This window comes from Lipophrys pholis (assembly GCF_963383615.2).
Source record: "Lipophrys pholis genome assembly, chromosome: 16".
NCBI lineage: Eukaryota > Metazoa > Chordata > Actinopteri > Blenniiformes > Blenniidae > Lipophrys > Lipophrys pholis.
Window position 1 is genome coordinate 13,957,028 of NC_137634.1, and position 16,766 is coordinate 13,973,793.

At 40.3% G+C, this 16,766-nt stretch overlaps 1 protein-coding gene across 1 annotated transcript in view; it reads left to right on the plus strand.

Annotated features, from left to right (window-relative positions):
* The window catches only part of nrxn2a (neurexin 2a), a gene marked incomplete at its 5' end in the record, with an annotated part of 98,361 nt that overhangs the window by 78,805 nt on the left and 2,790 nt on the right, over positions 1-16,766 (plus strand). Inside the window, 5 exons of the mRNA XM_080483937.1 lie at positions 1,137-1,318; positions 9,743-9,914; positions 12,772-12,861; positions 14,230-14,558; positions 15,727-15,811. Of these exons, the coding sequence (XP_080340063.1) occupies positions 1,137-1,318; positions 9,743-9,914; positions 12,772-12,861; positions 14,230-14,558; positions 15,727-15,811 (858 nt within the window). The remainder of the gene's footprint in view (positions 1-1,136; positions 1,319-9,742; positions 9,915-12,771; positions 12,862-14,229; positions 14,559-15,726; positions 15,812-16,766) is intronic.

Consider the following 16,766-nt stretch of genomic DNA (forward strand, 5'->3'; position numbering starts at 1 on the left):
TGAGGAAACATGCATCATGAGCTCATTGATCTGTCAAGAAAAACAGCACCGCTGCGGTTTACAGTGTGTCATGTAAAACCCCGCTGAATACCTCACAAATGCAAATCTGTAGATTTAATCTATTTGTCCCATCTCCTGGATTATGTTCCCGTCTTTCCGCGTTGTGTGAAATCAGTGCAGGGCAAAGCTTCATCCTCTATTTTTGAATTTCCGTTGGGTTTTTGACTCAGGCTCAGCCTTTTCAGTGCCATGCAGCCTAAATTCTGTGTGATGCAGAATATAAAAGATATAAAAGATAATTACTGCGACACTCAACTGCTGCTATTTATATACATACATCTGTGACTGTAAAGCTTTATTTTACTTTGTAAATCAGGCTTTTTTTTTTTCTTTTTTTTCCAACTGAGATTTTAGAGGAAAGCGGGCATCTTTGAGAAATGTCTTCTTCCTGCTTTGAATTAGCTTTTCATTACCTGCTGTACGATGTTACAAAAGAGAACGTGAGTGTGCAGAGTGGCTGAGTACAGGAGACTGAGTTGTTAAGAGGAGGAAGCAGAATCTTGTCTTTATAATGGACATGTTACAAAATACAAATAAGGATGATAACCATTAGGACGCTTATCTCTAACAGCTTCCTGAAACTTCATCGACTGGCTTTTTAAAGACAGCGAAAAAGAGCATAATCATGTTAGTTGTATTTGCTTAAAAATATTACAAAATCACACATATGTCATGTCTTATATTTTATAAATATCTTTACATGGAAGCATTATTCCCTAAAGATGTGAAAAATGTTTCTTCTTCAACTTTTTAACACTCATAAAGTCTGTTGGCGTAAAATATAAAGTATCATTTGCAGAGAAGTTGTATATGACTTTTTTGAGATTCATTGGGTGTGTGTTTGAAAATGCACATGCCTGCAACTTGCAAAGCGTAAAACACAATGCTGGAGTGAGAATGGTGAAGCAGGAATGACTATTTTTCATGATTCTGGCCGACTGTAAAATCCTTGGACGCTCACAAATATAGGTTTAACACGGCTCAAAATACAATTTACAGTCAAAAATATGCTATTTCCTACTTGCTACTTATGGCTGCTGTTTCTCCTCATGTGTTCCCTCCTTCCTCCGTTTCAGCTGGGACTACATATATCTTTGGGAAGGGAGGGGCTCTCATCACATTCACCTGGGCCCCCAACGAGCGGCCGAGCACCCGCGCCGACCGGTTGGCCGTGGGCTTCAGCACGCAGCAGAAGGACGCCATCCTGGTGCGAGTGGAGAGCACCCACGGGCTCGGAGACTACCTTCAGCTGCACATAGTAAGCACGGCAGTGTTGTGGAGTGTCACACAACAAAATGGGGAAATTTGTGGGTTATCATACTGCAGCAATCAATTTTAAAAAATGAAAGAAAGCAGGGGATTAAAAACATTCATATGACCTCCGGCAATGCTGTGGATATTTGTGCACAGTCCTATTCTGATTCCTAAATCTCGCACAAGAAAACTTGACGTGTAAACAATACATGTAAAAATCGATTGTGTCAAAAGAGTTTGAGATATTGATCCGCTCTATATATTTCACTTTCTTCTGTAAGCCAGTGGATTTATGCCACCTGTATCTGTAAGCTCAAAATGATGCTCTCTGTATTTCAAAACAGACATTACTGCCTGGTGGATCGCTTGCAAATTAACCTTAATAGCATTGGTGATCATTCGTAATATGTTTTTTAGTGTAACACTCTGAGCACAGCTAAAATGAAGCCTCAGGTTTGTGATTGTAATGACTCACTACCTGCTTGATCTCATAATAATCAGATCAGGATGAAGTGGCCAACTAAATGGAACTGTGCATCGGAGTCTGCAAACACTGGATGGAAAAACAAAAAAACAACAACATATAGATGAGTTTTAATCTTAATCCATTGGATTAGTAAGGTTTCAGTAACTGACATTCATGAATAATTAGCATGTGCCTGGGATTTTTATTTTGTACATTGACGCTGAGGCTATAAGTGGAAAAGACATGTTTCCTATCAGCAAAGCCTCGAGACACAACACATATTTTATACCGTAATGGTTTTTATTCAAATATATGCATGGCAATGTATTTGCATGGCGATGTATTTGTGCAAAAACGATCTCACATTTGTACCAAAAAGCTTCCTGATAGAGATGTAATGCTGTAGTCTATATAAAATGAATTTAACTGAACCTCTTATGGTCTATTTTTAAAATTGACTTCTAACCAGAATATGCCATTAATATAGCTTGGCTCAAAAGCATCACAGCTTGTGTGATTCACTGATTAGTACCATCTGAGTCCAAATATTGAGATAAAAACAGGAACAAATGAATTACGGCCACATGTATTGAACCGGGTGCACATCAGCAGATTGAGAGATGTTTTCTGGTGTCTGTTGGTGGAAACCAAGTTACTTCCTTGGCAGCTGCCAGAAACAGCGTCTTTTCTGGGGGGAAATCAGCCTTTTTAGTATGTAGCCACAGGCCAGGTGTGCCATGATGGAAAACCAGAGGGGAGATCTGTCAAACGTCTGTGAGGGGTGTAATAATTAAAATCACATCTGTTGTCAAAACAAAGGACAAAAATCAGAATTGCAGCTACACCCGTGTGAGCAAACATTTTGTTGTACCCACCCAGATATGGTTACTGAAAAGCACAGATCTGGAAAAAATGAAAAGTTGTAATTTTTCAAAGGTAACACATAAGATCATGCAGAAGGAGGAACTGATGGCGATCTCCTCCACATTTTCACCAGTGGTTCAGAGTTGTTATAATTACAGAGGGTGCAAAACATGAGGTATTACATTGACTCATAAGTGACATCAGCGTTATCCAGTTGAATGCAGGACACGTCTTAAGTGATTGAGTTACATCAGGGATTAATCAAATTATCATGCTGGTGTTTTATAGTTTCCTATATTCTTAATATTTTGTGATATTTATGTTGTGCCTGGTGTGTCTCACGTGCTCTGTCTAAAAAGTCTCCCCTGAATGTATCTTATTTAAATAGTATTTTCCATTGTTAAAAGTATGAAACTGACCTTACCTGCCTTGGACTGTTGCTTGTAAGCGCAAAGGCTGCTGCCTGCATGTAAAAACCAGCTTTTTCAGCATCTGCCAAGCCTTGCATCCAGACAGATTGCTTAGTTTGACATCCTATTACTGCTTAGTGGAGGGGAATCCAAAAGAGTTCACAGGGTGGTGAGGTTGTCTTTTTCAGTTTCTCAACTGCGCTTCATGATATCACACCTTCCTGTCCCACGGAGCCATTTAAGTTGTCATTCCTTGTAATTTATGACTGTTTATTTTCAGTTCCATATTTTATCTCTTCGGTGAAAAGGACGAAGACTTGAGAAAACTAGGTGAAGACAGAGAGGAGCGGCAGGCTCGACAGAAACACAGTGGCCTTAAGGGAGAGTTGATAATGGCAAAAGAAACAAATGATATATGACTTTTATGACCTGCAGGGATTTAGGTGTTTCGGATGGGGTACCTCAGAATACAATTCTTTTTTCAAAGCTGCAATAACATGAATAAACGCAGTGGAAAAAGATATCTGGATCAAAATGGTTGCATGGTTACTCTGAACATGATACGTACAGCAGCTTCAAAGACTGATTATCTGTGAAAAAGAAAGCAAACCATCACCATATTCCCTAGAGGGCACATTAGATGGGCTAATGCTAGTTTCAAATGGTCATGTTTTTAATGAGTGACTAAAAGATTTTTTTTTTTTAAAAACAGAATTCATTCATTATGCAAAGTGATGGCAATTACACACGATGAGGAAGTGCTCCTGCATCACATGGCTTGAAACCACAGGAGAAAAGAAGATGGAATCAGTCACAAGTTGAGATGTAGATAGCCCTTTTGAGATACCAAAAATGGTTTTCTTTTTTGTGCATTTTGATAATGCGTCAATCAGACATTGAGTCAAGTGAGTGGGCTTTTGTATAGGAATGTCTATTATTAATTAATATCCGATTCTTTTTCCGTGTGTGGTTGGAAATAGATGTTTGTGTCTCCTGGGGGCACTTTTCAAAATGCTAAACCTGCCTTTTCACTCTGCACCGCTCTGTGTGTGTGTGTGTGTGTGTGTGTGTGTGCGTGCGTGCGTGCGTGCGTGCGTGCGTGCGTGCGTGCGTGCGTGCGTGCGTGCGTGCGTGCGTGCGTGTGTGCGTGCGTGCGTGTGTGTGTGTGTGTGTGTGTGTGCACCATATTTGAACTTTTCATTTTAAATTAATGATTAGTTTGTATTGCTGCACAATGTAGTGGTTAGGGGTTGTTAGATTTTACATTGTACATTTCTTTCTAAATGTAGATAATATTGTTGTAACAAGTCAATTTAATAAATTTTAAACTAAACAGATCATCATGCAGGGAATATTATGGAGTTAAGTATAATCATATTTGGAGCAGTTGAAAGGTTTTTACTTATTTTCATCATGTAAGTATAAAGGACAGGCACTTTCAACCACTATTGTATTCACTACATTTCATGTTGGCTATAAGCATCTGTCACTAGACTGGTAAAAAGACATTTTATCACTCTCATGGGAATAAAGGGATAAAACCTCTCTGGCTTCTCTTCAGTCCAGCCTTTGCGGTGTATATTCCAGCAAAAGAGCCTAAGACTGCACAGAGAAGGACAGTCAGCTGGTGACAAACTGAGACGGACAGATATCCTGGTGTCTTTAAAAGAATCATGATCCGTCCACTCTGTGCATACTTTATTAATGGACCCGGTAGTGCTAATGTCCCCCACAAACAAATGATCACTGCCACAATCTTTGAAAGTTTCCCTTTCCATCTAATCAAACAGAAATGTTTATAATAATGCATCATTATATTAATCAATCCTTCTCCTTCAAATTGAATCAAAGTAGGCTGCGGCTAAGTTGATGAAATGATCCCATTAGCACGGTGTGGACACAGCTAGGTGGGAGACTTCAGAGCTTTTCAAGCATATATACTTGATACCCACACACATGAGCTTTATGTCGCCTTTTGCAGCTAAAAACAAAGGATAAAAGGTGAACTGGAAAGACCGAGCCCTTTGTTTACTACACTACGGTGCAGCAGGGCTGCTTTGACAGCTGTCAAAGGCTGCTTTCAGGCTGTTTTGAGAATAGGACACCACACCTCCTCTGTTCTCACTCTGAAGACAGGAACCCCACAGGGCTCTGTGTTGAGCTCCATCCTCATCACACTGTTCACTCAGATCTGCACCCCCATCCTCACCTCCAACTTCATTATTAAATTAGTCTACAACGCTTCAGTAGTGGGGCTCATCTCAAACTACATGAGAAGGCATAGAGGCACGAGGTGGCACATCTGGCTGAGTCGTGCAAGGACGACAACCCGGTCCTCAACACCTACAAGACAAAGGCGGTAACCATTGACTTCAGGAGATCACAGGGAAGAAAACACATTCATGGAGAAGCTGTGGAAAGTATGGAGAGGGTGAAGTTCCTTGGAGTCAGTGTATCCAACCAATTGTCACAGACTGCCAACACCTCAGACCTTGTCGAAAGAAATCTCAACAGAGACTCCTCTTCCTCAGAAGGCTGAGAAAGGCCCAACTCCCGCAGGGAATGATGCTCAACTTCGGTGCCCCTTGGAGAGAGATCCTCACGCACTGCATCACCGTGTGGTTCATGAGCTGCACAGCTGCTGAGAGGAGGTGAAGGCAGCCCAGCGCATCATCACGCTGAAGCTCCCTCAACTCGACACGCCAGCAGGCTGAGGAAGAAGGCCAGACACATTTTAATGGACACTACACACCCGGGCAACTCCCACTTTGAACCGCTACCATCTGGGAAGCAGTTCGGAACAATAAAGTTTAGCACAAACCGGCCAAAACACGGCTTCTACCCCGGAGCTGTGGCCTCCGTCACTGCCCCCCCGGCAGAGACACGCAACGCAGACACAGCTTACACACTTCAGACTGTGTGTAGGAACCATACAAACTAAGTGACTGACCTACACACATCACAACCTTACCTTTAGGCTTTTTACTTTTTATTACTGTACGTTTTTTTCTATTTATATTTGTATATCTGTGCAAAGTGAGACGTCATAGGTAATTTCATTACACATTGTGTGATGACGATAAACCTTTTGTAATTCTAAATCTTTTGCCATCACACTCTAGGACTGAGTAGGCAAAATGGAAGCAATTCTTTTGCTGAAGCCATTTGCAGCCTCAGGCAGACTGTTCAGGCCCAGGAGATTTTAATTGTTGTCCAGAAGAGACATGGGTTCAGTTTGACCGGAGGTCATTCTACCCTGTAGCTGCCTAATGACTACTCATTGGTTTGCTTCGCCGGATGAGTAATTAAACCACGGACAACTGAATAGCAGTGCATGTTCAAAATATAGGTGAACAAATATTAAATGATGCATAAAACTTTATTAGGATAATACATTTTCTCTGTTATTCTAGCATGCAGTTGTTTGAAATTATATCCACGTGCAGATAAATGTATTATAAATCAAGCATCTAGATTTTGACAGTTATAGAAATTACTAAGTGCTCAGGAGAAGGTATTAATGTCATAAAATTAAGTAATATTCTCTGCTATGAAACAGTAGGGGCATGACCAGTGAAAATGCTCAGCAGGGATTTTTCTCAATTGTGAAAATGTATGCTGTGTTAAGCAGATTTTTATGAACTTGACCAGCCATGCATGTTGAAGCCATCACATTTGGTGCAACCATTACAAATTTAAGATGACTGCAATTCCACTGAATTACTGGGGATGGAATTACAGAGTGGTTTCACATAGCCACTCACACTAATGGTGAACACGTTCAGACTAAGACTACGGCAGATATGGACAAGAAGAGAAGGGCGATGGCTATTTCTGTTCTCACCTGTAGGAGCAGAAAACTAAGAAGCCCTTGTGCTTTTCACAAAAGTTTATAAATGTTTTGCCCTACAGTGAGAACGTCGTTCAGTTTGAGGCGGGGTCGTGCAGATGTGGGCTTTCTCCTTGTACTTCAGGTTCCTTCCACGGTCCAAAAACACGCATCTGAGTTTAATTGGTTTCTCTGAATTTCCCCTAGGTGTGAATGACAGTGTGTCTAATTGTCTGTCTCTCTGGGGGGTTTTCTTTACCTTGTGATGGACTGGTGACTTGTCCAGGGTGTATTCTGCCAATGCACTTAGTCATCTGAGGTTGTTCCCAGCACCCCATGACTTAGGTTGATTAAGTGGTATGAGAAGATGGATGTAGGTGTAGAGGATGTAGTTAGTGTTTGGATTGACAAACGCTTTTGCTTCATAAATGTGGCTTGTTTACCGGTGGTGTCATACTGAATATATTGTATTTGCATCAAATGGTCATAATGATATCATATCAGCCATGGCAAAAAGAAAAGAAAAAAAATCAGACATAACTATCGACTAATTAGTGATCAAACTTTATACGAAGCTATGAATAGCTATGAATGTGGCTCGGCCTTCTTGAAATTAATTCAGAAATTAATCCTCCGTTCTTTTTAAAGGTTTCCCTCGCAGTGAGGTCTAACTCCCGGCTTGTTCTCACCAAGCCACAGTGACACTTACTTCAATTAAATGACAAGTTCCAGTGAGTAACTGTGAGTGGGTAGGCATTTGTCATAAAGGGGTTTCATCTTCCTTCTTCCTTGTGTGAACTTGATTATGCATCTTTGGTTCATGCATCATAAATCAGTTGCACGCCGCTGCCTCTTTCTGGGTTCGTGACAGCTTTCACGTGATTAAAGAATACTGAAAGGTGGCAATCTGAAGAGGCAGCGATCTGCTGCTGACCTTCCCCAAAAATCTTTTTCAGGTGGTGATAAAGTTGCTTAATTTAAAATGATTTGAAAGTCTATTTCTCAAGCTTAAAATTATAGTATTAATGGGATGCTCAAGGTCTCTAAAGATTTAACACTTCTGTACTTAACACCAACCGTGTCAGCATGAATAATTATTTCAAATTCAAAAGGTTTCCAGAATGATTTTACATATGATTAGTGGGTGAGAGCAAAGCACAGAGGCAGGTTTAACATCACACAATAGCTGCCAGCATCAAGACAAAAATGGGAAATATTTCAGTCCACATATTTGAATTTTTTGTATTTGACTCTGAAATGCAATAGTAGAAGTCGAGAGAGAGCGAGAGAGACGGAGGGAGAGAGAAATGGTTGAATTAAATGGTGCATGTCAGAAAATAAGCTGTGAGGCTGGGTTCTGACAGCAAAGTGGGAGCTTCCACTTGGAATGCGAGGCCCAGTGTTGAAGATATTTACATAATGGCTGTAAGGCCAGTAAACATTGTGCACATCATATGTCATGGAGGACCAGCAGTTTGCAAGATTTTATTTCAATAAAACGCTACACCAGCCAATTTCACTGTTTACATCCTCTCACCTCTGTGGGTGAAGCTGTGACACAGTGAAGCCAGCTACAGGAGTGGAGTTTGTTTGAGTAAGAACCTGCAGACTCATTGTCCTTCATATCGCACAGCGAAGAGACAAATTTTACGGGGGTAGGATTGCACACATTGCCTTGGTGCACACTATGTTATTGCACATGTGGGACATTTATACTTTCTACAACAGACCCTTGACTTGCTGTTAATGAGTATGTCGGTGTAATTTCCTTGTCTCCTTTTTACTGCCACACCTACATTTCAAGCTAAAAACAAAGTGTCCCCCTTTTCCTGCAGTTGCTGATTTTAAAATATATGTAATGTCATCATAGTTAAAAGGTTATTGCAAGCCAGCAGTTGAGGTGCAGTGCTCCTGCAGGTTTGTGTGCCGTTCCTCACATGTCTTTTATAACCACATTAGCTCTTTGACCTTGCGTTACATTTAAAATGACTGCAAGGCAGTGAATGTATAAAGGCCAGACAGGCATACAGACTCCACACAGTCCGTTTCCAATGTTTCTTATTAGTGCCACCCAAAGGCAAGCTTGAGAAGCAGCGTTGACCTTTGAGGAAGGTTGGCAGGAGTAGGGTGAGGCTGACGGAGAGAGAAGTTGGTCAACCAAAAGGGAAACAGCAGGATTCTGTCAAGAGTGATCCCCATCAGGAAACCTGAGCTGGCTGTTGAGGGGAAATGGCGCTGAACCCTAAAGAAAGAACCAAGCATACTGTTCGCGTCGCAAAAGATCGGCTTTTCTGCATAAACAAGGTGCCTGGCTTGACAAGTCCAGAAAACGCTTGTATTTTCTATAGTGTGGACGTTTTCATGTTCAAGTGTGATGAATGCATGAAATAAAATAGAAGCAGCGAAACAGGAGATCAAGTGGCAAAGGAATATTGATTTAAATGGAAAATTGTTGTTGTGAAATGCAAAGAATATACATATATGCGCTGTTAATAATACGTAGACTGGAAAATAAGCCTGACCAGTGCATAATATGACAACGTCGATACAACATGTGACAGGCAAATTATTACCATCAGTAATTACTATCATGAAACAACCACCTTCATCTTCTCTAGTTTTGCTTATAATAATAGTACTCATACACTGCAGCTGTATGAAGTGGGACAAACAGGCCTGCAAAGCAAAAGCCCTGCGGCTCTCAGTTTCGGCCCCGAGCAGCAGAGGCAGCCCTCTAAACAGACTAAGCCTTGTTCTGTTCCCATTCCAAACCACACTGGGGCAGAGATTCATCTCATCTGCAACTTTGATCATTTGCTTAATGTGCGTCACGGTTGTCTTTTTTGTTCCTACCTGCAGGACCAAGGGAAGATCGGTGTCATCTTTAATGTGGGGACAGATGATATCACCATTGATGAGCCTGCTGTCATAGTAAATGATGGCAAGTACCATGTTGTGCGCTTCACACGCAGTGGTGGTAATGCCACTCTCCAGGTGGACAACCATCCTGTTATTGAGCGTTACCCACCAGGTAAGGCTAATGAAAAATAATGATGCCGTTATCTGATACTGAGACAGATAGCATGGGTTGTGTGGATTACTGGGAGAGGGTTGCATGTGTGCCAGAGCAGCTCAGAAATAAACTCTGTACAAAAAAAATAAATGAATTGGCCATTTGCCCAGTGGCTTTTTGAAAAACTGTTCCGTCTAGTTTTTTCCATCAGCCTATAAGCTTTCTATTAAGTTGCAACAATATTGTATAAAAATATAATGATCTCAAATGAATGTTTTTTCCCCGAAGCTGGATTTTTAAAACTTTACATCAGCTTCTATTGAATGTCAAGCCAGTTTGGCTGAGATGAGGTCGTATGACGTACAAGTGCCCCTTTTTGCGAACTTTTGCAAAAGATCAACTAATGCTTAAGTTATCCTTATGGGGCTTAATTATGAGTAAATCCACTGTTATATTTATCTGTGTCCCAAGGCGTAGCACTGGGTCAATATTGCAGTTGTTATTTTTACAAGCAAATTCTTGTTGGTATTTACACTTTTGTAACACTCATGTGAATCTCTCCACTATCAGACATTGACCTCACTATCACTAATCCATATATATTTTTGCTGAAGATGCTTTGTATTGGTAGACAGTGGTGCTCAATATTGTATAGGCAGAGGTGTGGAGGTAGGACAACTTTAAAAATTGTTATCTGAAGAGACTTGGTTGTATAATTGCCATATATTGTGTGTTAACTACACCTTATTGGTACATTTCTATTTAGACATATTCTATTGAGTGGACTATGAAGGAGTAAGGGCATTTGTAAAATGAATACAATTCTACACATTCATTCATTTATTCATTCATCTTCCACACTGGTTGTAAATCAGTTATGTGGCACTGAAGCCATTCCCAATACTGCACAAGGGTTTTCTCCCTGCAAAGGCAGAAAACAAAGCACAACAAAATTATGTTTAGCATTTCATGATATAGTTTGTCTCCAAGTAACTGTTGTAATTATTTCCCTAAATTGAATTTGGCTCATAGTGTGGAGGAAATTTCTGCTAGATTAATAGAGTTAGATGTTAAATGTTGACAAGACCTGCGTAGGCACTAAGACAAACAAAACAATAACACTCAAGGAGAAAACAGATGAAAACTTAACAATCTGTGCACACGCTCACACTGACTTTTAAACGAGGACCTGCGAAAGCAAACCAGAGGAACTAAGAGCATACATAATGCGACCGCGCCCGGCTGTGCTTTAACCTCTTCTGAACCAATCAACCAGGTAACCTCATTCAGAACAGGTGCACCAGCTGCTGCAGCAGAAAGACATGAGGTCATTTTCTGTGCCTCCAGCAGGTGCTCAAAGCACACACTTCTAGCTTATATGTACATCCAAATGTATAACGGCCACATGCATTTCTTTATGCCAGCTTCCACTCAGTAACCAGTGATTTCAAAAGCCTTTGAATGGCTAATGGCTGTAATCAGAGAGGGCACGTTCGGTGTGAAGGGAGGGTGTAGCACATAGGTGACAGCAGTAAAAGAAAACAGTATTGAGCATCTTTGCCTTTAATTTGGTGTTAAACAGCATAAGTGCGTAAGATAGAATGTACAATGATGGATAAATTGCGTGCAATGCAAAACAGGCAGTCACGCCACCTGCAGCTCTTCAAAGACTCATTGCATGTTCAGCATCATATATTTTAACACTTACTGCGAGTTAAATCTTCAAGTAAAAACACAGTCTACATAAGCTGCACTTAAACTGTCATGTACTCTGCCACCTTCTTCATGTTGCACTTTAATCCTAATCTCTTTTCTTCGCTCATTACAATTCCCTGTCTAACAACATGGATGCTATGAAAATAAGTCCTATTCTTCTATACATTTATTCATATTTTAGTGATTAACTGTGCATGTTTGCAAATATTTTCTATACATGTCAATTGTACATTGAGGACAGGACATTGCACCCATCATTATTTTTGAAAAATGTCAACAAGAATTTGCAGCTTATAAAGTCAGGACTTTTTAGAAATCTTGTGGCTGATGGTTGATTGATTGATTGATTGATTGATTGATTGATTGATTGATTGATTGAAAGTCCTTGTTGCAAGACATGAATGAATGAATGAATGAATGAATGAATCATAAGAGGGCCTTCCCATTTCTCAGGAAGAATTTAGCCCGTTGTGAAAACTTGTCTTTTGTTGTAGTTTCGATCTTCTGTTTACACTTTTGCCTTTGCATGTGTTAAATGGAGAGCTGAAATCTTGTCCCTTCTGTCCTGTTCGCTCTGATTCCCATTTTTCTCTCCGTGCTTAATGTTTGTTTACTGCTGAGCTACTGAACAATCTTAAAATATTGTGTAAACCCATAAAAGAGAATATGTTTTTTGCAGAATTACAAATGCACGTAATTTTCAAACAGACATTGCAGAACAGATTCTGGTTGAGAATTCAGCTCTCTTTACTGACTCTGATTCAAATGTTGCTTATAGATTGCGTATACACCTGTTTTCCTGCTTGATGAATTGATTGTTTTCATGTATTTCTCATTTGTACCTGAATTAACCTGTTTGGTTTTTTTTTTAAAAACGCATAAAACGTTTTCTGCTGTAATTGATGTTTACTGCTTTGATTAAAAATAGCTAAATAACACTAACTAGAGTAGAACATTATAAATAGCCTAAACAGTCTTCTAATTAGCATTTATTCTTAATAACTCGATAACGCGAAGTCACGCACAAGTTTCTTTTAACTCACAGCTGGGTTAAAGTGATAACTTGTTAAACCTGTTAGCCTTTATAACTGTTTCTAACCATGTGATCTTTCAACTTGCAGACTTTAACCTTTAATCTGTCTCTCCAAATTCTTTGAAGGACACTATGATAATGAACGACTGGCTATTGCTAGACAAAGAATCCCATACAGACTTGGTCGGGTAGTTGACGAGTGGCTACTCGATAAAGGTAAAAATTAATTAATTAATTAATTAATTAACCCTTGAAATAACTACTAAATAACCTTTCCCCCTGAGAGGTGCAGTGCCAGAAGACAAGGGTGACAAGGATCGAGTTACCCAGATTGAAATTACCATTTTAATTGGAACTTCTACTGGCTCTGAATTTTGATGGCCACAATGTAATTTCAAGTGGGGGGGGGGGAAGAAAAAGTGTGGAAATAAAGGGGTAGAGCATACTTGCTATAAGTTTTTGTCATCCTTACACCTTGTGGAAAAGCTGCACCTTAACGAAGATTTTAAACCTATTTAACTAAAAGCACATAATCCTTGTCTAACCCTCCATCATCCCTTTTAACCATTGTGTGTAATTAGCTACTGTGTGTAATTACTCCACATAAAAAAAAAAAAAAATGCGATAAAATGATGTGTAACACTTTCTAACTAACATGTGACATAAACTGACCCGATTTAGTCCCCAATAACTGAACATTTTAAACCATAACTCTTGAATGTGATGCCATCAGTGAACCTGTCTCCCCTTTTCTTGTTCCCTGTAACCTTGTGTTGCCCCACAATGTAGTACAACAGCCACATCACACTCACAAGCAGAAGTTCTTTGCTGCAACAAAACAGCAGTGACAGGCTGTTAGAGTAGATCACTGTTTGCAGCCATTAACTTTGCTAATAAGTATTCTCCTGAGATGGGCCCATTACTGCAGTCCTCCTCCTCTGATGTAACACTGCTTATCAGTGAAGCTGCTGACAGTGGTGCTGTTGGATATCTTTGCCCCTTTCAGGAGGTGAAACAATTGGACTAGGGGGAAACTGAGACCAAAGCATGTTTTAATGGCCTTGTGGTTAATGAAGTCAGTGGGAGGAGGGGGCTTGGATTTTATTGTCATTTAGCTTCACACAGTGTGAAGCATAGTGAGATTGTCATTTTAATATTTTCTCTGTGAAAAGAAGTGATAGGACACAACATCCTCACACCATCGATTCTGGAGCTACAAGGTTAATAGATATTCTGGAAAAACACCCATGGTCCAATGCCTTTCCCCCCCATGTGTGCTAACTTACTCACATCAAATTGTATTTCTTTTAAAGTACATAAATAGATCCCTAAATAGAATTTAAGCGTCTTGCTGCATGTCTAAAGTCGAAATCATAACCATGCTGATAACTGAGCTTCCCCTTTAAAGTTAACATTTAATTCATCCCTTTAAACAAAGTAAAAGTGTCTATAATCACCAACGCCCACTTGGTTCAAATAATGTTCATGTGCGCAACCTCCCACATAACCCTTCTTTCAATGTCCACTCTTCCATTCTCTCCCTTCTCCCGTCTTTTCTTTCTGTGTGTCTCGGTCTAACTTCAGGGAGACAGCTGACCATCTTTAACAGCCAGGCGGCCATCAAAATTGGTGGTCAAGACAAAGGTCGGCCATTCCAGGGTCAGATTTCAGGGCTCTACTACAACGGGCTCCAGGTGCTCAAACTCGCAGCAGAAAATGATCCCAGCATACAGGTGGAGGGGAGCCTGCGCCTCGTCGGAGACTCACTATCTGTGCTGACCACCGACACCACCTCTGCCACGCCGCTGGCCGTGTCTGACATGTCCACCACCATCATGGAGACCACCACCACTATGGCTACGACCACCACTCGCAGACAGCGGTCACCCAGCTTGAGGGAGAGCATCTCAAAGGTCAGAGAGTTTAAAGGAATGTCGGCAAACAACTGGCTGCTAATTTGTTCACAACTAGGAGTTAATTGGCTTGTGGCTCGGATGAAGGTTGATTTCTGTTTCCACTGAGGGGACAGCAATGGTTTCTTCATTAAAACAGAATATTTTCTAAGTACAAAAAAAAAAAAAAAAACTTAAATTAGCCTCTTTTCTGATTTTGTGGTTCGTCAGACTTGAAGAACTGAGTCCCAGAGAAAGACATTTTCTCTGAATAGGAACACTCTTTGAAAGAAAAGTGCTTTTTGTTCTTACTGCTAATCAGGACAGAAGACGGTATTAAAAACTGAAAATGAAATGGATGAACTAAAAATGCACCGCATAAGCGGTAATTACTTCATCCAATATGCAGCAGAAATATGCACAACACACTGACTCAGTACATTGGGAAGCAACAGCTATCACTGTAGACTCAAACAATTATAATTGAGGGAAATCATTAAATCCATCACAACATGATGAACATGGTGGGACACCAACCACTATTTCAAATTAGTGGGATTGAGTCCAAAAGATTAAAACTTTCTAAATTGGAAGATTTCAGGGGTCACACTTCTGGTGAGGTTTTAAAAAAAACATCGCCTGCCTCTGCTGATAAACCTACAGAGAGCAATTTTTATTACATTTCTTTCGTCCAGTTTCCTTAAAATTGCCTTTCCTCCGGTTTCAATTTATCCAGGTAATCCATTAGTGAGTCTATTTATTCCCCATTGTGCTTGGAGCTCACTATGCATCCTCAAATCTAATTGAAAACCTGATTTAAGCTGAAACTTATGTTTTCGCAGATTTTATATTAAAAATCCTGAAAGTAAACTGTGTGAAATTAATTGGAAACAATAAAAAAAATGCTTTTGAAAACCTCCAGTTATGATGATTTCAATTTACTGGCATATAGATGAAGTCAACCAGGGGGCAAATCGGCAAACAGCAGATGCCGAAGGGCTCATATTGAGCTTGCGGTGTTATTAATACAGATGTGCTGTATTGGCGTATCCTTTAATTTCCCCCCAAATAGGACTGTCAACCAAACAAACACACTGAGGGAAACAAAAAAGTGACATTTATCTAAATAATGGAAACACGCTGACTGCGTATTTGTTGAAAACAACCCTTTTCTCCTGCCTTCTTTCAGCCACAAAACTCTGATGACATTTTAGTGGCCTCAGCTGAGTGCCCGAGTGACGATGAAGACCTGGAAGAGTGTGAACCGGGAACAGGTGGGTCAGCCGCGCTAAAACGACGAGAGAGGAGCAATTAGCTGACTTCTCGCTACTTCACAGGGCGGTAGAGAAAATCCACTGGTTTCAGAAAAGCCATTACAGTTTTAAAACATTCGTCTCCGTTTTCATTCGTCCGCCGCTGTCTTGCACTCATTTATTCTGGGCTGCTGTCAAACTGCTGTCCTCATTTGGATAGTTGTTACAGACTGAAGTAGTGTTGATTCGTCCGGTACACGTCTGTAACTTGCTAAATTGGATGGAAGAAAGTCTTTGTGGGGTGTACCGCAGTCATTAAGAGTGGATGACAGTAGATAGGGTTTGTGACAGAAACATGCAGTGGAACTTAAGAATGAGCCTGCCCTTATTATCTGTGCTTCAATTATTTATATGACCTTATCAGAATTGTTTGTTGTTAGCTGGCCCTGCGATGTGTGACTCAAATAATGATGAAAGAGAAACCTAGTGGCCATAAATATCTCTGCATGCGGCTCTGCAGATCAAAATATTATTGCACAGCCACAAGTTAGTCTGGCTGCAGTCACATCAAAAGAAATAAGTATATTCACCCAGTATGTATACGTGGGGGAAGAAATCGTACGTAATTCCTTCTCTGTAGGGGAAAATACAGAGGAATCAAAACCCTAATTGTGTTGAAAGAAATTTATATTCGTAACAATACTCCACCAGCTGCAATATTCTGTGTCTTTCCTTCAAACAATAACCTGTCTGCTCTCTTGTCACTCTCTAACCTCTGCCTACAGATGTTTACACAGCAGCATGGCAATTTAAAGCAAATGTTCTTTTTGTTGATTTGTTCTTCGTTCTGCTGCTGCCTTTCACGGGTCATCTTGTGTCTTTGTGTCTGCATGTGAGCTCTTTTGTGTCTCTGCTGCATTGCATCGTATCTTCATTATCTTGCATATAATATGATAGCATCCAGATAAAATGAAAT